The sequence below is a fragment of the Takifugu flavidus genome, chromosome 13 (genome assembly GCF_003711565.1).
Source record: "Takifugu flavidus isolate HTHZ2018 chromosome 13, ASM371156v2, whole genome shotgun sequence".
Lineage (NCBI taxonomy): Eukaryota > Metazoa > Chordata > Actinopteri > Tetraodontiformes > Tetraodontidae > Takifugu > Takifugu flavidus.
The window spans coordinates 9,260,752-9,285,784 of NC_079532.1; the positions used below are offsets into that span (position 1 = coordinate 9,260,752).

Consider the following 25,033-nt stretch of genomic DNA (forward strand, 5'->3'; position numbering starts at 1 on the left):
GACGTCACGGCGCAGCCCAGTAACCAATGAGAGGGCGTGGTTTGTGACGCACTGCGGCTCCCACCCACCCCGCTGCCTCGTGCATGTGTGTGTTTGTGCGCGTGTGTACGCGCGCGGGGATGGCTCGCGCGGTGCTTTGCGAGTGAGCTCGAGCCGGCGGAGCTGAAGCATCGGGCCGCAGTGCGCAGAGATGCGGCGCACTTAGACGCGACACGCGGAGCCCTCGCGCCGGCTGCGGGCTGCTGCCATGGTGACCACACCGCGAGCGCAACTGCGTGTCAGTTTTTATTTAATGGCGGCGCGGAGGTCGAGGTGAGCAGCTGTGTCCGCGCGGGTGACGCCGAGTGCGCAGTTGCTGGTTTTTTTTAATTCGCGAAAAAAATCCGTTTTTCGTTCCGTTTTCCACCGATCATCGTTGAAGTAACCATGACGACGGGGCAGGACGAAAGCTCAGTCCGCGTAGCGCTGAGGTAAGTCACGCCGATGTCTCAAATGTTGCGGGTAATGCGTGGCCGGTGCCACCTGTCAGTCAGCGCTGCGGGTTTAGCCGCCACCTGCACAGGTCAGCTGCGGCGCGCGCGCCCCCCTCCCGGACCGGGATGGTTTCAGACACGGTGACTCGGGTCCGACCGTTGCCCCCCGTCCTGCTGTGGTTAACAGGTTATTGTCCTTATCCCTGCGGGAGGTGCAGCTTTACGTGTGAGGCTAAACATCAAATGAATGCACAGGTGCGCGAGCGCTCGCGAGGGTTGAAAAGAAGGAAGGATGGGGAGGATGAGGGAGGATGAGGGAGGATGAGGAGGATGAGGACAATCGGCCTGTGCGTCTCACAAAGAGGCGAAGGCAGGTTCGCAGGCGGAGCCACGCGGCGGAACGTGGAGCCACGGAGCCACGCGGCTGGTGTCTCGAGACAGCCAGCAAACGCTTTTATCTCCATGTTTTTGTGAAGCCGCACTTTTGAGGAGCTGCTGTGGAAGTAGGCCGCTCCCACCCAGCCTGAGGAGGCAGCCTCTCCAGATCTGCTGGTCTGAGCCCCCCAGGGATGAGCAGGGCTCTGTTCATCCCTGGGGGGCTCAGATGAGCAGTAACGGGCCTGTTTCATCCCTGGGGGGCTCAGATGAGCAGTAACGGGCCTGTTTCATCCCTGGGGGGCTCAGATGAGCAGTAACGGGCCTGTTTCATCCCTGGGGGGCTCAGATGAGCAGTAACGGGCCTGTTTCATCCCTTCTCATAATTATGGGCTGTTCCTCCAGCTCGACTGTATCCATGCAGAGGTTCGCTGGGCTGCTGCTTTTTTAATGATAAATGTATTCTGTTTCTAAAAATCAATAATTATAAGGAGGATATACAGTTGCTTTACTAAACTGGGTAAAATGGCCTTTCAAAGGTCCCCCCCCCCCCCTTTCCCCCCCAGCGGTTAAGGTGTGGATAACATTCCACACGCCTTATTTCACACATGTTGTACGTAAATGCTCGTCTGTCCATGAAAAGCACAGTTGGACTCATCATCTCGGCCGTGTCAGTGTTTAGTACCTGATTTCCTGATGGGGGGGGGGGGGGCGTGTTGTTGTTGCAGTGGCGTGTTGTAACGGCTCCCAACTGGCAAAACAGTTCGTCAGGGCTGTTGACACGGCGCTCTGCATGTGCTGCGTGCGTTCAGAACGGTGCCGCTCCGTCCTGTCAGCTGCTGCAAATCCAAATAACCCGTCCGGCCGCCGAGGTGTTGACCGGCGAGTCATGTTTACCCCCTCCTGTTTACCGCCGAGTCATGTTTACCCCCTCCTGTTTACTGCCGAGTCATGTTTACCCCCTCCTGTTTACTGCCGAGTCATGTTTACCCCCTCCTGTTTACTGCCGAGTCATGTTTACCGCCTAATACTTGCTTGCATTATGTCTGAGAGGTCGGCATGAGGCTTAATCAGTTTAAGACCCCAGATTACCCCAACAGAGGCCGTCCTGCTCTGTCAGACACCCACAGAAGCCCCCAGACCTTTGTATTTGTGTCTGTGCGCATGCACGTATGTGTCTGCGCGCATGCACGTGAAGGATGAGGGCGGAGAAAAGGCTCGGTGGCTGCAGGTCGACTCTACGGGAGCCTTGTTTGCTCAGTGTGAGACGGCTGGATCATGTTTGCATTGAGGGGAGGGGCTCAGGAGGACTCGTCAGACCTGCCTGCGTCCACGAGGCAGCAACGTGCACGTGGTTCATACTCAAGTCAGAGATCAAAGCTGGAGGGAGCGCCCTCAACGGCTGGCGGCTCGTCAGCGAGGCGACCGCATGCGGTCGTGGAGAAGGTGAAATCAAAGAGTTTCTCTGCTCCTGTGAGGACTTGCTGATCACCTGGGGGGCGTGGCCCTGCGATAATGGGATTAACGAGACCTTAGTTAATAACCTTTCTAATGTAATGACATGGAGGCAGCAACCGGTGGAACACGTCTAAGCCTCCAGACTTAAGCGGCGAGCTCGGTAAAAGCTCGTTAAAATGAGCCGTGTGATTACAGGACCTATTTACTGCTGCTTAATGAGCCGCCTTCATGTCGTACGACAACAAAAAGGCTGCTGAGGGCGGGAGGGAGGCCGGCGTCCTGCAGAGGTGAGGGCGAGGTGGTCGGAGCAGGATGGTCGGAGCTGGATGGTCGGAGCTGGATGGTCGGAGCAGGATGGTCGGAGCAGGATGGTCGGAGCTGGATGGTCGGAGCAGGATGGTCGGAGCAGGATGGTCGGAGCTGGATGGTCGGAGCAGGCCCCCAGGGCTGGATGGTTCTTCTCCGCCCCTGTTCAGCGTCGTCATCAGACGTCTGGAGGGGAGGTCGCACCGTGACGGTGAGATGATCCGATCAGAAGAACCCTCCCCATTATCCACGTGCACGTCCATGAGCACATTCTGGGTCGGTTCCTGCTCCGTTCCCAGGGTGACAGCAGCTCATCCACATCATAACCTACACTTAGATCCGAGCTGCCCCAGAATAGACTCGGCCCGGCCACAGCATTGCTGGGAGACCTCAGTTATGTATATCGCGACCTTTACGGAGGCGGCATATTTCTGCATCTGCACTGATGCAGCCAGCCGGGCCCCCCCCCCCCCGGCCCCCCCGGCCCCCCGGCTCCCCGCTGTGTTTAAGGACAACCTGTGTGTGTGTGTGTGTGTGTGTGTGTGTGTGTGTGTGTGTGTGTGTGTGGGCCACATCCATGCACATATATTGCTCTCTCCTGCTGCCTTCGGCTGGTGTGTTGCAGTTTCACACCTTTAGGTTGTTGCCCCCCCCCGCCCCCCAGTTAAGGACTAAAATGAATGAGAGCTAAATGTGGAGCCGGCGCCCCAAATGGGCCCAGGATGTAACTGAACTTCCATCACCAAACTGCCAGCAGAACCTCACAAATAGAAGCAGACGTGTTTGCTCAGCGAGCCTCGTTATTTACGTCCTGATGGCTCGTCTGAAAGGTAGCGATGCTTTCGTGCCCCCTCGTTCAAGCTAACAGCGCACGAGCTATGAGGATATGAGCTTATTTAGGTCCAATAAAAATTCAAATCAAAACATTTGAAATCTAAATCTCCAGAGAGGTTGAGGCATGTTTGGAACCCTGGGCTGGTTAAAACCCCATTTGAAGCTGACACTGCAGCGCTGTGCTAATTAGCTCTGTGCAGAGACCCATCGGGCCTCATTAGCATCAAACTTGTCTCGTCACCACTTCAACCCTCTCGGGTCACGGGGGGGGGCACAGTGGGTGAAGGCAGGGCTCCCTGAGCTAACGGTCAGAACCAGATCCAGCTGATACCGCGCTTGTTTACCTGACCTGTTATCTGGTTGCCTTGAACGCTGCAGATGTGTCGTGGCTGCTGCGCAGAACGGGGCTGAACTGCCTCCTGTCCCTCATCTCAGTATCAGTGACTTTAAAGAGTTGATTTTTGTGGCCAGAGGTCAGGCCGGTCCTGGACGCGCCCACATCAGCACCTTTGGAGCAGGTCTGGGCCCAGAACATCGTCTCATGAGTTTGTGCCCATTTGCAAAGGAGCAACTTTAACCTCCAACATGCAGAACTATGAGCAGAAGTGAGGCGTTCCCAGCCCAGTTATGTCGCCCCCCCCCCGATAATAACGGGCTGGTCTGCTCCTCGAACCCTGACCTATGGGAAGCAGTGAAGCCGTTATCAGCACGCCACGAGGACTTGTTTGTTTTTTTAAATATATTTTCCAAAAGGCTCCAAAGCTCTTGGGCCAGTGGGGGAAAACTGTGCGTGTCAGGGAGGTGTCGGCCTGCAGCCACAGTTTCGACCCCCCCAGCTACAGATGAACCAGGCTGCTGCTGGTGACCGTGATGGTTCTGTGTCGCTCCGTGAGCCAGAAGGCTGCAGGCTGATCGCGTTACTGCACAACAGCCAAAGAATGTCCTCCTAACCTCTGCCAGACACTCGTTTCACTCAGCTCCCCGTCCAACCGGGCCCAGTTCTGGTGGTTCCTCTCAAAAACCTGCCTAACGAGGTTGGCACCGATATCTCAGGGCAGATGGAGCCCACCTGGAGCGGGGTCTGCTCCCTTTTTCCTGCCTGCTTCCCTTAAGAAAAGGAAATCCCATTTTTCTGCCTGCAGTGATCATTAGGTCCACTAGCAAAGGTTCTGGTTCTTTTTGTGTGACCAAAACTGGAAGAATTCTCTCTCAAGCTGTAATGTGGGTCGTGCTTGGGGTTAGCAGGGATTTAACCTCACCCTGAAGTCTCCGACGGGTGGAGCCGGCCTGGCCCCGCCGGGGTTGGATTATGACTTTAATTCTTGGCTCTGATTACCGTCACCATAGCAACCACATCCTCTGTATCGCACACAGTGCGGACTGTAGAAGCACGTTGGTACGGCGTTATTTAATTCCCACCTATATGGCGTTAAATATAGTGGCGTGGAGGGCGGCGCACGCTGGTGGTTTTCCTGATGCTCCTGGCTGCCTGAGGAGGCATCGGAAAAGCCTTCAGCAGAGGGGATCTGTCCCAGAGGGGATCCCTCCCAGAGGGGATCCGTCCCAGAGGGGATCCGTCCCAGGGGGGATCCCTCCCAGGGGGGATCCATCCCAGGGGGGATCCGTCCAGAGGGGATCCCTCCCAGGGGGGATCCGTCCCAGCTGGACAGCTGACGCCCCAGAACCTGCAGCTTTATCTGTCTGTTTGGATGTTTGGCCTCACGTTTGGAAAACTGCGGTTTTCATGCGCCACTCGACGGCGTTCCGATCCGACGTTGCTCGGAGCGCCTGACACTTCAGAAGCTGCTGCTTTAGGGAGTGATTGACAGGAGGATTAAGAGTAAAGGCAGCGGAGAGGATCAGAAACGATTAGGTGAAACCTACCGGACCAGTTCCCTTTCGGCACCTTCATCGTCTGTCGTTAAGACACAAACGGGCGACGGCTGCTGATGTCTGGAAGTGTCCGTCATTACACCCACGACCATGAGGGGGCGCTCAGGCGCCGATCTGCTGGGCGTGGCAACAAGAGCTCCACGTGGACACAAACGTCCCCTCAGCCAAGTGCTGCGCGGCGACCCCAGCGGCCCCGTTAATCCTCATCAATCGCTCCATCTGGGCCGGTTCCAGACCATCCTGTTATTGACGTTTCCTCCACAGTGAGGAGCTGAGGAGCCTCACACCTCTGCCCTCCGTCCTCCACTCGCCCCCCCGTGGCTCCACGGAGCAGCTGGAATGATTTATGGACGGTGGTTTGGAGGGTGTGTCCGTGGGTGCGAACGAGCCGTGAACTGGGATCTTTTTTTAACTGGTGGAGCCCTAAACTGTGACTGCTGACAGTCCAGAATGTTGTGAATCTGTTCTGGACCCAAGAGGGCCAGACAGAGAGTCTCTGCTGGACCGGCCCAGCACCCCGTGACCCTCCCTCACCTGAACTCTGACCTCAGCCTTAAATCCATTATCCTAAAATAGACCTGCTACCCCAGTTGTGCCGCTAGATCCCATTGTGGTGATTTTAGCCTAATTGAGGCGATGATTCTCCTCGGGTTGAGCAGGAAATGGCTTTAGCTTCCCGGACGGCTCGTGTGGTGGGACTGACAGAGGGGATTTCACACCTAATTACTGAGCTAAACCATGTGAAACAAAGGTCCCTCCCGCTTTAGGATTACTGGACTCAATTAGAACACATTCACAAGACCAGAAACATGGTTGTTCTGATCCGAAACAGATGAGAAGGTGTCGTTGTTGCTGGGTTTTTCCGTGAACTTGACCGTCGCTTTGTGCTCCGGAATCATCAGGTTAGCCGAGAGGGGCCAGATGGTTGTGATTATGTTTGTTCCTCTTCCAGTGCAGCACCAGTCGAACACGTCCAACGGTCCGAATCGTTCCAAGCAGCTGAGAATGGCAGGAATGTGCAGGATTTCCTCAGGAAATGAAAGTTTTCCAACAGTTTTCCAACAGAATGTGTCTGCAGGACACTCTGAAGGCACCTTTATTCCGACCCCTAACCCTGTTCCCACCTCGTTCATTAAACGAGGGGAACCAGGACCTGGAGCTCCCACTCAGCTGTGGTGGCGTCGAGCTCGTCGTGACCCTCCAGACACGGACGCCACCTCTTCTCGCCCCCCTTCGGTCCAGCGGAATAATCCTGCGGCCGTGTCCGCGGTGCCAGCGCTGAGCTCCAGTGTCGCCCTGGTGGACACAATGGCTGCACTGTGGAAGCATTACCCCCCCCCCCAGCCTGGGGGACAATGGGGCCCCTATTCACCCCGGACAGGCCGAGCAGCGGCCAGATCTGCTGTCAGGTGCTTTTTTCCTCTGAGCTGAGCAGAATTGCTTTTAAGTCGTCTTATCTGGTGAGCGAGAGGCTGCTGAGCCCCACGTTGATGGTGATCGAGGTTTCGGGTAGATATGAACGTGTTTAGGGAACCTTTCAGGCATCAGCGGCCCAGGGTCTCTGAAGCAGCCCTCACTTTGGTCCCCCTGCAGAGAGAGGAGGGTTTGGGTCAGCTGGAGCTGCCAGGATGGTGCCTCCCCAAGCCTGGAGTCCAGCCTGGATAAGGAAAACATCTGGGAATTATTGTTATTATTATGGAATTATCTCTTGGTTTTCCTCAGGATTCGTCCTCAGCTGGCCAGAGAAAAGATCGAGGGATGCCACATCTGCACCTACGTGATGCCCGGAGAGCCTCAGGTGATCCTGGGCAAAGACAAGGCCTTCACCTACGACTACATGTTCGACATGGACTCGCAGCAGGACGCCATCTACACCACCTGCACGGAGAAGCTGATCGACGGCTGCTTCGAGGGCTACAACGCCACCGTCTTTGCGTACGGGCAGGTGAATCTGCCCCAGAATTAAACCTCCTGTTTCCTCATTTCTCTTTGTCCTGCATGGAAATAACGTGCAAGTTCAGGCTCCTCGAGCCACCACCCACCCACCCCCCCCTCCTTCCATGTCTGCCAAGGTTGCCGTAGCAACGGCGCTCCCGCTGCACCGACTCCCTGTGAAGTCAAGTGCACGCTCCGTTTAGACAAGCGTATGACACTCGTTATCACCGTGGTAACTCCTCTCCTCAGCGCCGGCCCACTTCTGGAGCTTCATTAACACACTTTCTTTGGCCTGGATCAGAAACTCTGCCCCCCCCCCCCCCACACACACACACACAACACACACACACACACACACACACACGCCCCACAGATAAAAACAGGCCCCATTTTCTGCTGACTGGAAACTAAAATCTTTTGTTGATGAATGGAATTATAGGCCGAATCAATCATCCATATTTACATGTTGTTTTTAATATTTCTTTTTTTTTTTACCCATAATGCAACACCACCTCACGAACCCTTCATGTCCCGTTACTCCTCCTCACCCAGACCGGCTCGGGGAAGACCTACACCATGGGGACGGGCTTCGACGTCAACATCGGCGATGACGAGCTGGGCATCGTCCCCCGCGCCGTCCACCACCTCTTCCAGGGCATCGAGGAGCGTCGGGAGGCGGCGCAGGCGCAGGGCCGTCCCGTGCCCGAGTTTAAGATCAACGCCCAGTTTCTTGAGGTAAACGCCCACCTCAGTGGGTTTGACCTTAAACCTGGGGCGCGGCGAGAAGGGCCCTACGGAGAGGTCAGGGGTCAGGCTCATACTGTTGACAGCGAGCTTCCCCAGCGGCGCTCTCTCACCCGGGAACGGCCGCACTGACAATTGAACCGCAGCAGCTGCCATGGGGGGGGGCGTTTGGAGGTGTTGGGGCAGGTGCTGGTGTCTGGGGGGGTAACGGCGGCGACGTGAGCGGACAGTTGTGCTGCTCCTGTCAGACCACCACGGCAGGAGGAATCTGAGGAATGTGGACATTAAATACAAAACTCACCAAAAATGCGTCCGGATGCGGTTTTGATGAGCTGCGACCTTTTGGTGTTGTGGTTTATTACCTATCACCTAAAAACGTAGCATAAAGCAGCATCAGGTGGCGCAGTTTCGGTCTATAAATATAAAAGACACGACTGCTTTGCTGTTAATTAGCATCAGCTACAGCAACGTGTTCATCACTGAGTCATTATCCAATACGTGTTTCAGCCAGAGAGACTTTTTTCTCCATAGCTTTATAATGAGGAAGTTCTGGACCTGTTTGACTCCTCAAGAGACATGAAGCAAAAATCGCACATCAAGATCCACGAAGATGCTAACGGGGGCATCTACACGGTGGGAGTGACCACCCGGACCGTCGGCTCCGAGGCCGAGGTAAGGCCTGTTCCACGTTGCCTCTGTTGTTCAAATGATGGTATCAATGAGTAAAAGTCTGTCTGTGGTTCAGATGATCCAGTGCCTGAAGCTCGGAGCTCTGTCTCGGACCACGGCGAGCACGCAGATGAATGTCCAGAGCTCTCGATCACACGCCATCTTCACCATCCACCTGTGCCAAGTCCGCGTCTGTGCCTCTGACAATGTTCGTACGGCCTCTGCATTGCTGAAAAGACGACTGACCGGAAACGCTTGGTGCGTTGGGACTCACGGGTCTGTGTCTGTCCCCCAGCAGGAGAACGAGACCGATAACAGAGTCTCCAACGGAAACTCTGAGATGGATGAGTACGAGACGCTGACCGCCAAGTTCCACTTTGTGGACTTAGCCGGTTCTGAGAGGCTGAAGAGAACTGGGGCGACTGGAGACCGAGCCAAGGAGGGCATCTCCATCAACTGTGGGCTGGTGAGGATTTGTTGAGTCACTCACGGCTGCGCGCGGCGCTTTACCGCCCCCTGCTGGCCGAATGGTGTCTCGCATGTTTCAAACGGGCGAAATGAGAATTAGAAAACAGTTTATTTTTATTATTTAATTCAGACCACGGCAACAAATACAGCGCGTTCTGTCAGTCAATTTAAAAAAAAAAAAAATTTGCCTGTGTTGGTTGCAGGAATCAGCATTTTAAAATCGTTTGCGCTTGCTGCTGTTTTTAAACTTTTAAAGAATCTGGTGTTTTTCTTCATGACGATTGTAACTTGTCTCATGCAGATTTTGGGTGTTTGATCTTGTTTCCCCGTCTTGTCTGCAGCTGGCTCTGGGGAATGTAATCAGCGCTTTGGGTGACCGCAGCAAGCGGGCGTCTCATGTGCCTTATCGAGACTCCAAACTCACCCGACTTCTGCAGGACTCGTTAGGAGGGAACAGGTCAGTGGGGTGAAGCCGGCCTGATGAGCATGAACTGACGATAAATAAACATGCAAAAGTGGATTCGTTTTGTTTTTCCTCGTCAGCCAAACAGTCATGATCGCCTGCATCAGTCCGTCTGACCGCGACTTCATGGAGACGCTCAACACTCTGAAGTACGCCAACCGGGCTCGCAACATCAAGAACAAGGTGATGGTGAACCAGGACAAGGCCAGTCAGCAGATCAGCGCTCTGAGGACCGAGATCGCCCGTCTGCAGATGGAGCTGATGGAGTACAAGTCGGTGAGGAGTCCAGAGCGCGCCATCGCCGGCGTCTTCAGGTGCAGCGGAGATTGATTCAGTAACCCCAGAGGTTGATACGCTCCCTTTGATGTGTCCCCTGCCATGAAGGGCAAACGTATGGCCGGCGAGGACGGCGTGGAGAGTTTCAGCGACATGTTCCATGAAAACTCGATGCTGCAGACGGAGAACAGCAACCTGAGGGTGCGGGTGAAGGCCATGCAGGAGACCATCGATGCCCAGAGAGCGCGCCTCACCCAGCTGCTCAGCGACCAGGCCAACCAGGCCCTGGGCAGGGCAGGTAGCTCCAGATCTGAGCCTGGCCCGGGGGCGTCGGGGGCGCCTAGCGTAGCTCATGTCTGTCGTTGTTACTGATGTTCCAGGTGAGGGAGGAACCGAAGAGATTGGAAACATGATTCAGAGTTACATCAAAGAGATCGAAGACCTCAGGTAAACTGTGACACCTCAGATTGGGCAAGAATATTAAATGTGGTGCAGGAATATCAAAGGTCTCTCTGGGCTGCAGAGCCAAACTGCTGGAGAGTGAGTCCGTGAACGAGCACCTGAGGAAGAACCTGGCCCGCGCCTCCAATCGGCAGTCGCTCTACGGAGGCCCGGGCGCCTTCGCCTCCGCCGCGCTGGCGCCCGAGAAGGAGACCTCTGACATCATCGAACTGGCCAAGAAAGACCTGGAAAAACTGAAGAAGCGGGAAAAGAAGAAGAAGAAAAGGTAGAGCTGGTAGCTGTGTTGTGGTGGAGTGACTGATGGTGTTATTACCGCTGTAATAGGTGTAATAACATGTTGTTATAGTGTTAGAATGAGTTCATGGGTGGTTCCTGCAGCAGTGCTGCGATGCCTTTGTGTGAGATGGGATTTGACCTTTCGTTTGACCTTTCTTCCCTTGGTCTTTTCCTTGGTTCCTCTATCGCTTCCTTTGACCATCACTCCTCCCCGAAGGCTCCAACAGCTGTTGGAGGAGAGGGAGAGGGATGAGAAGGAGGAGGAGGAGGTGGTGGAAGAGGTGGAGGACGTCAGGTTTGTCAGCTTCCACCCTCCTCTTGCCGTTCCCTCCCTATCATTTCATTTATTTTATGTTTTCAGCAGGTTTTTCCTCACCCGAGTCGGCTTTGCTTCCTGGTTTTTTTCATTTTGACAATATAAACCACTCTTATCTCCTTTTGGATCCTTGCGTAAATGCCTGCTCGTTTATTGACCCGTCACGCTAAAACCTTGCTGCTTTTAATGGATTCATTCTCTGACTTTGTATTGAAGGAGGAGATTTTTCAATACAAGGTCAAAGCTGCTGACACTCCAGCGCTTTTACAGCGTTTATCCATTCAGGAACATGAATGTGAGCTGGCAGTGTTTTAACACTGCTGACACCTTATTTTTGGATGTTTTTGTACCGTCGCTGATGAGTTTATTATGTTAATAAATGAGCAGCATCCCTGCTGTAGTCGAGCTGGTCAGGAGACGGGGCCTAAAGGGAGCAGCAGATCGTTAGGAGCTGATCTTCTGATCAGGTCCCTACAAGTGCAACATTTTCTAAATCACTTTTATTTCCCTTATTATTATTGAGTTTTGTTTGAGCTTTAATTTCAAGACGTTTGATGTTGTGAAGATGATCTTCATGTCTGATAATCTCCAAAACTCTGCAGCTCCTTCCAAAATGTTCTGGATGGATAAACAATTCTTTCAGCTGCTAAGAAGAACAAAATATGCTCAGCAATAATCTTTTCTGATTTATATACATGTAAACAAGTTCACAATGTTCACAATATATACACTAAACACCTTAAATCGGGGTTCATGGGTCCACCGGTCCACTGAAAAAGTCCAACATCTGCTGGAGTTTTGTCATGTGCTTGTTTACATGTGTGTTGGATACTTCAGCACCAAATGAGGAGGATTCATATCTGACATCTGACCACATCTCATTGTTTCAGCGTCAACAAGGACGAAGTTCTCGACAACGAGCTGGAAAAGAGCACAGAAAAAGAGCTGCTGGAGCGTGAGGACGCGGAGATGGTGGGATTCACTGCCTTTGGCCTCAATTCTCACGGTCCAGGAGGTCTTTACATGTCAACCAACCACTGTTCTGTCTTTGCAGGAGGTCCAGGAAGACAGCGATCATGAGGAAGGAGAGGAGGAGGAGGAGGAGGAGGAAGAGGAGGAGATGGATGTGGAGGAGAGTTCAGACGATTCTGACTCCGAGTCAGATGAAAAAGGTTGGGATCAATGTCTGCAGCTGCGCGGCTTCACCACCAGGCGGCGCTGTTCGATCATTACATAAAGCTGCAGCGCAGAACAAGCTGGTTCCGCCGGTTTAACACTTTATTAACATTTACGTCTAAATCACATCTTCACCAAAAGGCCATCACAGATGATACGACATGTTATAGCCTTGTAAATAATATACATCCTTTATTTTTAATTCTTTTTACTTCAGTATATAATTTAAAATGCAAACAGAACAATGTGCTGATGGATCCTAACCCTGCCGCATCAGAATTCCGTCCAAACAAAGTGACCATGAATAAGGATTCCTGAAATAGGAGCATGTTGTGGTCGTGTGTGTTCCACAGAGAACTTCCAGGCCGATCTGGCCAACATCACCTGTGAGATCGCCATCAAGCAGAAGCTGATCGATGAGCTGGAGAACAGCCAGCGGCGCCTGCACACGCTCAAGCAGCAGTACGAGCAGAAGCTGATGATGCTGCAGTGCAAGATCAAAGACACGCAGCTGGAGCGAGACCGCATCCTCCACAACATGAGTGAGACCGGGACCCTGTTGGGAAGATCTCCGCTGTCACTGCTCCTGGGGGGAATTTAAGGCTTTTGCTTGTTGTTATAAATGTTTCTTATTCTTTAAAAATGAAAAAAGATGAAACGATGTTTCAGAGAATCCTTTAGCGTCGGCTGTTCCACCAGCAGCCTGACGGTGACATTTATATTTGATGGATCAAAGCATCCTGCCTGATTTCTAAGAGCAGCAGAGATCTCATCTCTAATTCAAAACCAGCAACACAAAAGGACTATTTGACAACAGCAGATCAAAGATTTGACTGAATAAACCAGGAGAGAAACATCAGACTGCTGCATATTAAACCACGCGGGGTTTTTCTTTGTCTTCAGACTCGGTGGAAAGCGGCTCGGAGGACAAAGCGCGCAAGATTAAGGCCGAATACGAGAAGAAGCTGAGTGTCATGAACAAGGAGCTGCAGAAGCTGCACTCGGCCCAGAAGGAGCACGCACGGCTGCTGAAGAACCAGTCGCAGTACGAGAAGCAGCTGAGGAAGCTGCAGACGGACGTGGCGGAGATGAAGAAGACCAAGGTCGAAGCAGCCACCTCATGATCTTTAGACATGATGAGGCAAATTTCAGCGTGCTCAGGGACCGTCTGCAAAATACACCCAAACGAAGATATAAGAAATAAATTCTTTTTTGTTTTGTTTGGTCAATCTGAGCGCTTGGGCAGTAAATTCAGCCCAATACCTGGAGTGAAAGTTATTCTGGGAGTATAAGTGGATATTTTAGATTTTGCACTCCACTTTGTAGACGGTCCCTTTGTGCTCATCAAGTCACACTCATCCCTGATTTTAACACTTGTGTGTGTGTGGGAGGGGGATCTAAAATTACACCACTGCGTGGCCAATAAAACCATAAAAACTTCAATCCAGAATATGTTCCATTTTAGGTGCGTCTCATGAAGCAGATGAAGGAGCAGCAGGAGAAGAACAGGATGAACGAATCTCGCAGAAATCGAGAAATCGCGTCCTTGAAGAAAGACCAGCGCCGGCAGGAGGTGAGACCCGGCCCGTGATGCTCAGCTTCACCCTGCTGAAGCTCTCGTTGATGCCCACGTCCGGTTGCAGCACCAACTGAAGTTACTGGAAGCTCAGAAGAGGCAGCAGGAGCTGATCCTGAGGAGGAAGACGGAGGAGGTGACGGCTCTCAGGAGGCAGGCTCGGCCCAGCTCGGGAAAGGTGATCAGAAAGGTCAACCTCCCAGAACCGGCCCAGGACTCCCCCCACAGACTCCCTCCGTCTGGACGCATGTACTCCTCCGGCAGCACAGCCCCCACCAGCGCCCGGTGAGTCTGTGCAGATGAACAAACAAGCAGATCCCTGAATCCCCGACACAAATGCGCTGTTGCAGCTTTGGTTTAGGTTCTGCAGCAGGATCGGGCTCCGGAACACGTTTCCCTCCGTGTGCCTAAAAGATGATGCTGTTGTTGACGCGCGCTGTGTGTGCAGATCTCCCTACAGGCGCACAGTTGGTGTTTACTCCACCAGGGTCGCACGCAATAAGTGGCAGACCCTGGAGCGCCGCATCTCCGGCGTCATCATGCAGAGGATGACCATCTCTAACATGGAGGCCGACATGAACCGGCTCCTCAAGGTGAAGCTGGGCGAGGAGCGTCTGGAGGCGCCGCTCCTCGCCCAGCAGCTTAATCGTGTCTTTGGTCGCAGCAACGAGAGGAGCTGACCAAGCGCAAAGAGAAGGTGATCCGCAAGAAGGAGCGTCTGCTGAGGGAGGGGTCTGAGGCGGAGAAGACCGTCCCCCCCCTCAGCGAGGAGGTGGAGGCGCTGACCGCCAACATCGACTACATCAACGACAGCATCGCGGACTGCCAGGCCAACATCATGCAGATGGAGGAAACCAAGGTGAGGACGCAGAGCGGGCGCCGAAGAGGCCGCGTGAGCCGGAGCGTTTGGCTGATGCTGCGTTCTCCTGCAGGAGGAGGGCGACACGGTGGACGTCTCCGCCGTCATCAGCTCCTGCACGCTGGCCGAGGCTCGTTTCCTCCTGGATCACTTTATGTCCATGGCAATCAATAAGGTGCCTTCACACAGGTGTGGTTGTTGATGGTGCCGCCGGTGGTGGCTAACTCCAGCCTGTCTCCAGGGCCTCCAGGCCGCCCAGCGGGAGTCCCAGGTGAAGGTGATGGAGGGCAGGCTGAAGCAGACGGAGATCACCAGCGCCACCCAGAACCAGCTGCTCTTCCACATGCTGAAGGAGAAGGCCGAGTTCAACCCGGAGCTGGATGCGCTGCTGGGGAACGCGCTGCAAGGTAACGGCCTCGTGTGTTGAGGGGGGGCGGGGTCACACACCCAACACACACCCATTTAACCCCGCCTACTTCCTGGAGGTGTCCTCAAGATCCCGTCTGGATAAAAGTTGTTTCCGGTGGACTGTGATGGCAGTGAAGAGGGAAGTGAAGTGATTCCCATCATGATCAGAGGAACCATGTGAAGAGCCTCTCAGGAAGTAGGCGGTTCCGGCCGGTCGGCATGGTTGGGCCGGTCGCCGCGGCCGGGCCGGTCGCCGCGGCCGGGCCGGTCGCCGCGGTCGGGCCGGTCGCCGCGGTCGGGCCGGTCGCCGCGGTCGGGCCGGGCGTCTGCTGAACAGGAGCGGCCTCAAAATAACAGAGAAATGAAATAAATGCAGCATGCTGCCATCTGAAATGAGCCCTGATCGACAGGCAGCCTCTGTCCAGCGAGACGTCCGGTCTCTGCACCTGTTTCACTCTTTATTTAATCGTGCTTTTAGTTCTGGGCGGCTGTTTTATGACACCCTATTAGGGCCATTCCAGGTGAAACGGCTGGGAAATATGTGGTGAACAGGAAAATCCCAGCTTGTTTTCTTACACCTCCAATGTCCCTAATAATCTGTCAAACTCAGATTTTTGATTTGTGCATCACCTGTTTTCTGTTCCCCCACCTTTTCTGTTTTTTTGTTTTATGTTGTTACAGAACTAGGTAACATCTCAGCTGGTAAGTGGACCACATTAGTGTTGTGAATGCATGGTGCCTCACCTAAACTAAACACCTAACCTGAGCAGGTGCATGAGGTGCGATGCAACCAGGCTTCCCGTGTCTGTCTGCTGACCCCCTCCCCTCGCCTCCCTTCATCTGGATGCACCTCCTCCTCCTCCTCCTCCTCCTCCTCCTCCTCGCTCACCTCGTGCTACAGCTCCATGCTTTAGCACCCTGCTAACCCTTAGTCCCTTCCACAGGAACCATTCCGCGTGGATGTTTGTAGCCGTTTCTGCAGGGAGCAACGGCCTAATGATTCCTCACGCCCCCACCACCTTCTGACTCATGTTGGGCCTTTGACCTTTGCCCTGGCTCCCTGACACCCCCTTCCTCTAAATCTTTGACACCTCATGGCTCTCTGACATGCCAACCTTTTCCCTCCTGTGAAGCCGCTCAGCTCAGTGAGGACCAAGCGTCTGTTGTGGACCAAACAGCATGACCCCCCGCCACATCGCCCCCATCTGCTTCATCTCTCTGCCTCCATTTTGTACAGCGTTTTTTCCTGTTGCTGGAAACAACCACGGATTAGTGATTGGATGTTAGGCCGGATGAACTGACCATGGAACGCTGGATTTTCCCCTCCACTCTAACATTTGTTTTGTCTTATTTGACAGAAACTGGAGACGACAGCAGCAGTGACGAGTCTGCACAGAGTCCCTCTGCTGATGGAGCGTGAGTTTATATTATTACTATATATATTACTATATGTCCTCCACAGTTTCTGCCATCTCATTCAATAACAGCTACCGTTCAGGCCGTGTTTACGTTTGCTTTAGCTTTATTGTCCAATGCATGTGGCATTTCTCCTCACGGAAGTATTCTTGTGATCAGCAGTTTGGCTTCAGACCTGATGAAGCTCTGCGGTGAGAGCAAAACAAGAAACAAGGTATTACGACCGTTTGCTGTTGCTCCGCTCGCTGCTTCCTGTTTTTGCATGATTCCCTCTTTATTTCCCTCTTTTCCTCCCCTCAGGCTCGCAGGAGGACCACGACCCAGATGGAGCTGCTGTATGCAAACAGCGACTCCATCCTGGAGCTCCCCGCTGCAGATTTCTCCATGTTGCCTTTAGCTGAAACACCAGATGGGGGCGGAGAGGTGGAGGCGTCAGGCTCATCAGTCAGGGACTACGCCGCTCTCTCCCCTGGCTTTTCCTCTAAAATGGGCAGCATGTAAGTCCGGGCCCGGCACTCTTTCACTAACACATTAATTACTAATCCCTTCCTTCCTGCATGTTTGATGTTGCCCTTCATCTCCTGCTGTATATAATAATGTCCCTGCATTATTCATGAGTGTCTGTACATCAGCTGGCTGCAGCAGCCTGATGAGGCCGCTGTGGTAAAGCATGTGGGCCGCAGCGGTTCTGAACAGTTCTCTTGCCGATTTCTTCATCACTCCTGTGAGCACCTTTTTAAAATGCTTGTTTCAGCGACACGTTGCTACTAAGCACGACGCTTTAGAGCCCCGTTTCTCCGCTGTAGCGTAAGTGCTCAGTAGGCGGCCCACACTGACCCGTGGGCCGGTACAGGACTCGGAGTTGTAGAGCAGTCAGTAGTTAATGGTGAGCTTGGAGCAGAACCACCACAGTTTTGGGACTTGAACATCAGGTAACTGTTTCTGTGTGTGACTGCATGCTCACATCTTCATATCCGTGTCTTTGTTTTCATAAGTTTCTCTTGTTTTATCATTTTCTTTGTGTTGTTTGTGTATGACTGTATAAAATGGATCAATCAGCTCAGGCTCCAGAACTTCATCTGGGTTGGAAAAACGGGCAGCAGAACCCTCCCCGCTCTCTCGCAGGAAGACCTATGACAAGGCACAAGCAGCGGGCAACAGGGCAAAGGTCAAGGAGACTAAACAGTAAGAGATTGTCGCCCACATTCCAGCTGCAACTCCAACCGAGAGGAAACCGTTTCCCTCCAGCTCTACTAATCCTCCTCCCGTCCGTCTCCGCTGCGGAGAAGCATGCGGTCCAATCACCGAAGGCTGCGCCTGGCGTGTCGCCCTTTAACCCGCTGAGCTTCTGCCTCTCTAACGCGGACAGCTTTAATGAGCTCGCCATCGTCTAATATCTGATCACATGGTTAGAGGAACTCGCCGTCTGTTCCTTCTCACCAGAACATTCTGATGTAGCTAAAAGGGTGGAAGGTGTCGCAGGAGCTGGAAGCTCAGTGTCTGGGATGGCTGAGAGGTCCAGAACACACGGTCGGATCCTCAGCAGGATCCAGTCACATGTGCCTTCCTCTCTGACCATATCTTCTCCGGCCTTGGAAGCTTCTCTCTCACCAGTTTGCTGCCTTGAGCTGTTTTCTTTGGATCGGAATGTTGTGTCCTGGTCAGAGATTAGCACCTTTCCTCCGTCATGTAACCTGGTTTTCGTGGTTTCCTGGTTTTCCTTCAACATTCTTATGTCTGCATACAGGAAAACGTTGTTAATTCTTCGGGTGAAACTCCCTTTAGCCTCAGAATTGGTCCGTGCATCCGCGTGCTGCTTCGGAGATATCTGGGAAAAATGAATATTTTAAGCAACTTAAAAGCAACAAACTTCTTCCAAACTGACCCGTTTGACTGGCTGTAACGTGGACTTTGTTGCACTTCCAGTCGATGCCTTAAAGAGGTTCTGGAGTTCTACATGAGTGGAGGGAACTGCTCCCAGGACGTCGCGGCTCGTTTGCTCGGCTGCACCCTCATTAAAACCAGACACTTTCTGAGGAACGACGGCGTGTTCACAGGGACTCCTCGTCTGTATCTCTACCTCCCCTTTGTTCCTGCAGTTGGATTTAAGCTGCTGACAACGGCTCCTTTAAAAAGAAGCCTTTGGCCAACTTCCTGTGTCCCCTTGACAGCAGCTTCTCCAGAACTGATCCTGGATTCTGTAAACACGCCTTCAAATGGTGGCGGCCTGTTTAAGGGGAGTGGCAGCGACGCCGCTCCTGTTGTGAGATGAGTCTCAACGTGGTCCTGTCAAGCTGTCCTGAGAGGTTCTCCCACATGACATGAATGCAGCATATGTGTCTGCCTTCTGTCCTCGTGCAGCCTCCCACACTTGTGCCAGTCGTGTGTAAACAGCTCAGCACACGCTTTCATTATGCTGCAGCTTAATTGGCAGCCGTACTGTCTTCCTTTGCACTCCCCATCATTAGGGGCCTGAAGAGGGCCCAATCACTTCCTGCGTCCCCTGCCGCTCACCCCATTACGTGCATCACCACCTATAGACGTGTAGCATGACGCGCTAGCATGCAAATGTCCCGCAGGGGGGGAAAGGGACTTTCCTGAATGTTCTCCTCTGATTAGAGCTGGAAGTGGCTCCATCTCTTACAGATGAGGCGGAATTGAAAATAGTTCCCAAATAATTGTGGAGCTGTTGTGCAGGTTGGATGATTGATTTCCGTCCTGTTTCCAGCCTGTTTTTCCATCATGTTGGCGTCTATTAAATATGAAGGTAAATCCATTTTAACAGACTTCCCCTGACACCTAATCCATCACTGTGATTGTCTCATCCTGGCTGTCATGAACCACATTCCAGACTGTCATTCTCAGACTTTCTAATGTCCCGGTTACATTCGCAGCTTCTCAAAACCCTCCTGGGAATAAAATTTGGAAATTTTGAGGAAAAAGTTGGAATGAGTTACTGAGGCAGTTTCCCAGAGCTCCCAGTTGACTCCATCTCCAGAGTCCATCAGATGGACACGTCATTGGAGGACAGGAATCTTCCCACCTCTAACAACCAGCTGGACCCGTGCACGTGGCTGTGCACGTGGCACGGCTGCGTTTGTCTGTGTTAATTAGAAGGTGGAGGAGGGGGGGGCTCGCTCGCCGCCTCACAAGTTAAATGTCTACATTAGAGTTGCAGTCCAGCCTAGAAGAAGAGCGTTCCGAACAGCGGGGCGTGTTGGGAATGTTGACGGGATGCTGGCGTTCCCTCCAGGACGGATGGACGCCGGCCTCGCCCTCCGCCGGGCTTCTCCTCCCGCCCGTGATCCTCACAAGTACAAGAGTTTCTACTTCTCTTTGCTGCCTGAACCGTCGCTCTTGGTGGCAGGTTGGAGGTGAAGGGGGGGAACTGGAGCTGCCTCGTCCCCGTCCGTCTGTCCGTCCGGCACCGCCGGGACCGTCCCCAGCGGATCTGTACACGATGCCCTGATCTCTCGTACTCCTCGTTTCTCTATCAGCTGCCCTTTTTTCCCGCCTGGGATGGCGTCGGCCCGGCTGACGCTGCAGGACAACAACGTTCCCGATTCCAAGGTGTCACCGGGAACAGACACTTGGGGATCGACCTCACCGTCCGTGGTGGCCGCCGACCTCGCTGGTTCCAAACGGCGGGGCTTTTCCTACCTTCTGGGACGCCTCCTCGTCTCTCTTTGGGCCGTTGATGTCGTCTGTCTATTCTGGGTCGGCAGCCTCGTGCACGCCGTGCGCGACTGGGCCCGGTGGGCCATGATTCAGCGCCTCGCCGCTCCGGCTCCACCCTGCTCACGCTTGATCACGCTGACGTGTGTGTTGTGTGTTCCAGGGGCGTCATTTACCCCGTGCCGTCCACGAAGAGCAGCCGTTCGTCCACTCTGCAGTGCGTGCACGTGGCGGAGGGCCACAGCAAGGCCGTCCTGTGCGTGGACAGCACCGACGACCTTCTCTTCACCGGATCCAAAGGTTAATACGGGCTCGGCCTCGTCAGTATTCACCATCCGCTGTCCTGATAATGCTCAGTAATTTCTGACATTTGAAGATGCCGCGATGCCTCATAGAACCTGACGGGCATTAATGAAGATCGCCACGTGCACGCACCACGTGCGCAGCTCAACGCGCGCTAGAACTGCGCGACTTTATAATTCTCTGACCTTGACTTTCAGACCGGACCTGTAAGGTTTGGAACCTGGTGACGGGTCAGGAGATCATGTCCCTCGCGGGCCACCCCAACAACGTGGTGTCGGTCCGCTACAGCTCCAGTCTGGTCTTCACCGTCTCCACCTCCTACATCAAGGTGTGGGACATCCGAGACTCGGCCAAGTGCGTGCGGACGCTAACGTGAGTGCCGACCCTTCCCGTTGGCTCCATCCGATTCCGTGTTGGTCTCAACGGGACTCGTCCCTTCAGGTCCTCCGGTCAGGTCACCCTCGGGGACGGCTGCTCGGCGAGCACCAGCCGCACCGTCGCCATCCCAGCAGGAGAGAACCAGATCAACCAGATCGCTCTCAATCCCAACGGGACGGTTCTGTACGCAGCCGCGGGGAACTCGGTCCGAGTGTGGGACCTGCGGAGGTGAATTCCGCCGGCGCCGCTCCCGTTTCCGCTACATTTGGAACGAAATGAAATGAAAAAGCTCCGTTTTCACCGTCGTTTCTTCAGCTTTCTGCAGCGCAAACGTTTACATCTGCTCTATTTGCCTCTCTGGCAGATTTGCATCCACGGGAAAGCTAATGGGTCACCTGGGTCCGGTGATGTGTCTGACTGTGGATCAGTCCGGAACCAGCAGTCAGGATCTGGTGATCACGGGGTCCAAGGATCACTACATCAAGGTGGGTTTCGATCTGAAGTCAGGAAACTCCCACAGTCGGATCTTCAGCATGGGTTTGGTTCTGGTTCTGTGTGCCGCAGCTGTTCGACGTGACCGAAGGCTCCCTGGGGAGCATCGGGCCCACGCACAACTTTGAGCCTCCTCACTACGACGGCATCGAGTCCCTGGTGGTCCAGGGAGACATGTTCTTCAGCGGCTCGCGAGACAACGGCATCAAGAAGTGGGACCTGGACCGTAAAGACCTGCTGCAGGTACGGACAGAAGCCCCGACGGGAGGTTCTGTTCAGCCTCACAAACGATCCCTCAGTACCAGTGCTTCTGTCCAACAGCAAGTCCCCAGCGCCCACCGTGACTGGGTGTGTGCGCTGGGCGTGGTGCCCGGGTCGCCGGTGCTGCTGAGCGGCTGCCGGGCCGGCGTGCTGAAGCTGTGGCACACGGACACGCTGGGGCCTCTGGGGGAGCTGCGGGGCCACGAGAGCCCCATCACCAGCATCTCCACCAACAGCAGCCACCTCTTCACCGCCTCAGAGTCAGTGTCCCCGCACGTGGCCGCCGCGTTTGCACGCGCCAGCCTCCTCTTCACGCCATTTCCTCTTCCTGTCTCCCAGCGACCGCACGGTGAAGATCTGGCGCGCGCGGGGGGGCCTGGACAGCACCGCGGAGGGGGCCGACAACGCCGACGAGGTGGCCAGTAACTGAAGAGGGCGCCCCCTGCTGCCGGCTTTGATGCTGGACGGACGCTGACGCATCCTTGGATGCTCCTGCACTTTGATCCCGACCTGCGCACCCCCCAGCGGTTCCTGGAGCCGCACCCCCCCACGCTGTTTGTGACCGTCGCGTCGCCCCCGTCTGCTCTGAGCTTTGTGCTAGTTCGCCACGTCGTAGATGAAATGTAACCGCTGATATCCTGTGCGTCATAACGGAGAAGTGACGGGACGCCGGGAGGCTGAGACGGCTGATGGGCTGCGAGCTGGTCTGCGCAACCCAGTTCTCCAGGTTTGGTTTGTTTCTCCGCACTTGAAGAAGAACCAATGTTCCCCGAGAACCTTTTCCCCAATGAACGTTGATGTGGAAATGACAGATCACCTTTCTCCTTAAAGTCAGACTCCTGCCTTAGCGCGCCGCTTTGTTCCAGAGCCGTTTCGGATCGGCGACCAAAACCTGGTGTTTTTGAGCAGAAAACCTCCGATTTCCACTCTCGCCGATGCTATGGCTAGCAGCTAGAGGTTAGAAGAATGGAACCTGCTAGCATGATTGTTTTTGACTGTAACTTAGGAATCTAGACTCACTAAAGGAATAGTTCATGTTGTTCAACCACTTGAGAAATAGACTAAAATGAGTCTTTTGTTTCGAAGCGCGTTAGATTGGAGGGTCTAGATTTAGGCTGGACTGTTCTTAGTCTTCTCTGTGGAGCGGAACCGTTGACGGCGCTGTTGTTAATCACGCTCACTGAAACCTTCTGCACAGTCTTAATGCTAAGCTAATGCTAAGCTAACCGTCTTCACAGAAGAGGCTGGAGGCCAGGTGTGAAGCCTGTACCTGTACAGGTATGTTGGCGTTGAAGTTAATGTCGGGAAAATAAAACCGCTTTTTAGTCCCTCTGAAATATTTTTAGCTTAATTTTTAGAATTCCTTTTGGTTCTGAGGAGGTCCAATTGGGCCCCTCGCTGAATTAGTTTTTCCCACATTTGGCCTCCATCCTCTTCCATTTAGACCCAGTGTGTTTTCCCAGTCTTGGACTGGTTCCGTTAACTCTCGAGCACTTGTGAACACTGTCACATTTAACCTGTTAGAACATGACCGGGATATTCACGTGTCGTCCGCCTGTGTACTAAACCCTGTGTTCGTGTCACGGTTAGCTAACCTTCCTGACCTTTCCCTCCGGCTGCTGCCGAGCCCAGCGCCCCCCTCCTCCGCCCCCAGGGGGTCCCCCAGGGTTCCTGGTGATTATTATCGGTCAACGTGTCTGATGTATCAACTGTGTATTGGCTCAGAATTCTGGATGATGTTTGTAACACGGGACCACGAATCGGAGCGACACCCGGACGGGGGGAAGCTGGACCGACGCTTTGGCCGGAATTTTGAGCAGCCTGTGATGCTTTTCTGTTCTACCCTCCCTGCTCCACGTATCCTGAACACCCCCCGGTAGAAGCAGCCCCCATAGCGGCTCTAATGTCAGATGCCTTGTGAGAATAAACGCCACTGTCAGAAACCAGTAACGCTGCCTCCTTCTCTTCTTCTGCAGCCTTTCGTGTCGTGGAGCACGGAAATATTCAGGCTATTTAAACACAAACTTTCTGTCATTTTGATCCTTCCTTCACAAAATATGACATATTTGCAGAAATGCTTAATCCAGCAGGACCATCCAGGAGTCCACCGTGCACGTGGGCGTGAGCAGTAAATGTTAGGAGCGTTCCCAGCGTTCCCAGAGCGTTCCCAGTGCTCCCATTGCTGATCCTGCTGCCTGTGGTCGGTGGCCTCCTCCTGTGATCCACATCTATTAATCCTCATTTTAAAACAGCCGAAGCAGCTGTTTTCTCAAGATGCACAGATGAGCACATTTCAGCCCCCGGCCGTGCTCAACACACCCCTCTGAGGGTGTGTGTGTGTGTGTGTGTGTGTGTGAGGGGGGGGGGATTAACCTGCCTCAGCAGAAAATTAAAGATTGAAAGAGGTTTCAGTGCTGAACAATGTAAAATCCCACCGCTGGTTTCCTTTAGTTAACGTTACAGGAAACCTTTCAATCAGCTCCAGAGTCTGACGACCTTAATTAGAGCCGTTAATGACGTTCTCATTGTGTTCAGCTCTGAATCCCACATTTGCTTTCACTGCACACAAACTTCCCGCTTCATTTTAAAAACCTCTGCAGGTTTCGGGATTGTGTGTGTGTGTGTGTGTGTGTGTGTGTGTGTGTGTGTCTGTGTGTGTCTGAGTGTGTGCGTGTGTCTGTGCGTGTGTCTGTGTGTGTCTGTGCGTGTGTCTGTGTGTGTGTGTGTGTGTGTGATAGCGTGCTAACCTGTCCGAGGTGTGTTCCCAGTCCTCCCAGTTTCATGTCCAACATCTGGATTTCTGCCTCTGGCTTAAGCTGAATAAAGTTGGAGAAGGTTTAGATTCAAGGGAGACCTGAGGCACCTTAGTCCTGGAATTTGGCAAAGCTTGGAAATTTGGCTTGGTCGATAATTCCCAACTAATGTTGTCTCGTTCTCTCCGAACAACCGGACAAAGTCATTAATGTCATTTAAAAGAAAACCTGCTCTAAACCAGCTAATCTGCCCCGATTCCCACCTCATTCGGTCCTGGAGGAAATACGTCGCTAAAATCCCAACCAGAATTCCAGGACACGCTGTACTTTTGCACAATTTAAGGAAAATTAAACCAGTGAAAGATTCCAAAGTCAAATTCTGACTGTTTCAGACATTCATGCTTAAAGTGTGGGTTTTTTTCTCCTTTAAAAGATGGAGGGAAGCGCGGGTGTCGGCATGAAACATCCCATCATTTCATAACTCACCGTTGAAGGAAATGGCTGTGGGATCATTTTCGGCTCATCCCTACGTGCTGCTCGTCTCCGGACCATCATCTCTGGCCAAAATGGCTCTCACACTTTGTTCCTTCATGATGTGTTTTAGAGCTGCAGGCAGCCAGTCGTCGGTGTCCCAAAATATCCAACACAAGGCTCCCGGATGACCTGGAAGGGAAGTCTGTCGGTTTAGCCTGTTTATTGGGAACGACAGTGGGAATTTAATGGGCTGAGACGTTCCAATGAAAGACGTTGCTTTTTATTTAGCAGCTCTAACAGCTGCTTCCACCACA

At 53.4% G+C, this 25,033-nt stretch overlaps 1 protein-coding gene across 16 annotated transcripts; it reads left to right on the plus strand.

Moving 5' to 3' along the window:
- Positions 1–94: 94 nt before the first annotated feature.
- Positions 95–23,442, plus strand: kif21a (kinesin family member 21A). Of its 16 annotated transcripts, XR_008953398.1 has the most exons (35): positions 95–470; positions 7,062–7,284; positions 7,827–8,009; positions 8,550–8,690; positions 8,764–9,153; positions 9,497–9,612; positions 9,699–9,894; positions 10,003–10,192; positions 10,275–10,341; positions 10,418–10,621; positions 10,850–10,927; positions 11,839–11,920; positions 12,003–12,120; positions 12,478–12,666; positions 13,028–13,227; positions 13,590–13,697; positions 13,768–13,985; positions 14,149–14,293; positions 14,365–14,559; positions 14,633–14,734; positions 14,801–14,966; positions 15,649–15,669; positions 16,326–16,383; positions 16,543–16,597; positions 16,684–16,880; positions 17,443–17,568; positions 20,222–20,358; positions 20,559–20,733; positions 20,803–20,967; positions 21,104–21,224; positions 21,304–21,474; positions 21,553–21,752; positions 21,832–22,132; positions 22,175–22,219; positions 23,218–23,442. XR_008953398.1 is itself a non-coding variant. In XM_057052546.1 (34 exons), the coding sequence occupies exons 1-34, from the start codon at positions 427–429 to the stop codon at positions 21,920–21,922; spliced, it is 4,785 nt and encodes a 1,594-aa protein (XP_056908526.1). In that variant the 5' UTR covers positions 96–426; the 3' UTR covers positions 21,923–23,442. The 16 variants fall into 16 exon arrangements, 13 of the variants coding, with proteins under 13 accessions (XP_056908521.1, XP_056908522.1, XP_056908528.1 ...); XR_008953397.1 differs by having other exon boundaries at positions 21,832–22,219; XR_008953396.1 differs by having other exon boundaries at positions 22,175–23,442.
- The last annotated feature ends 1,591 nt before the right edge of the window (positions 23,443–25,033 follow it).

Coding starts and splice junctions, on each gene's coding strand:
- kif21a (XM_057052541.1), top strand. CDS start 427: ATGACGACGGGGCAGGACGAAAGCTCAGTCCGCGTAGCGCTGAG. Junction 13,986..14,148: donor ACAGCCCCCACCAGCGCCCG/GTGAGTCTGTGC, acceptor CTGTGTGTGCAG/ATCTCCCTACAGGCGCACAG. Junction 21,225..21,303: donor CCAAGGATCACTACATCAAG/GTGGGTTTCGAT, acceptor TGTGTGCCGCAG/CTGTTCGACGTGACCGAAGG.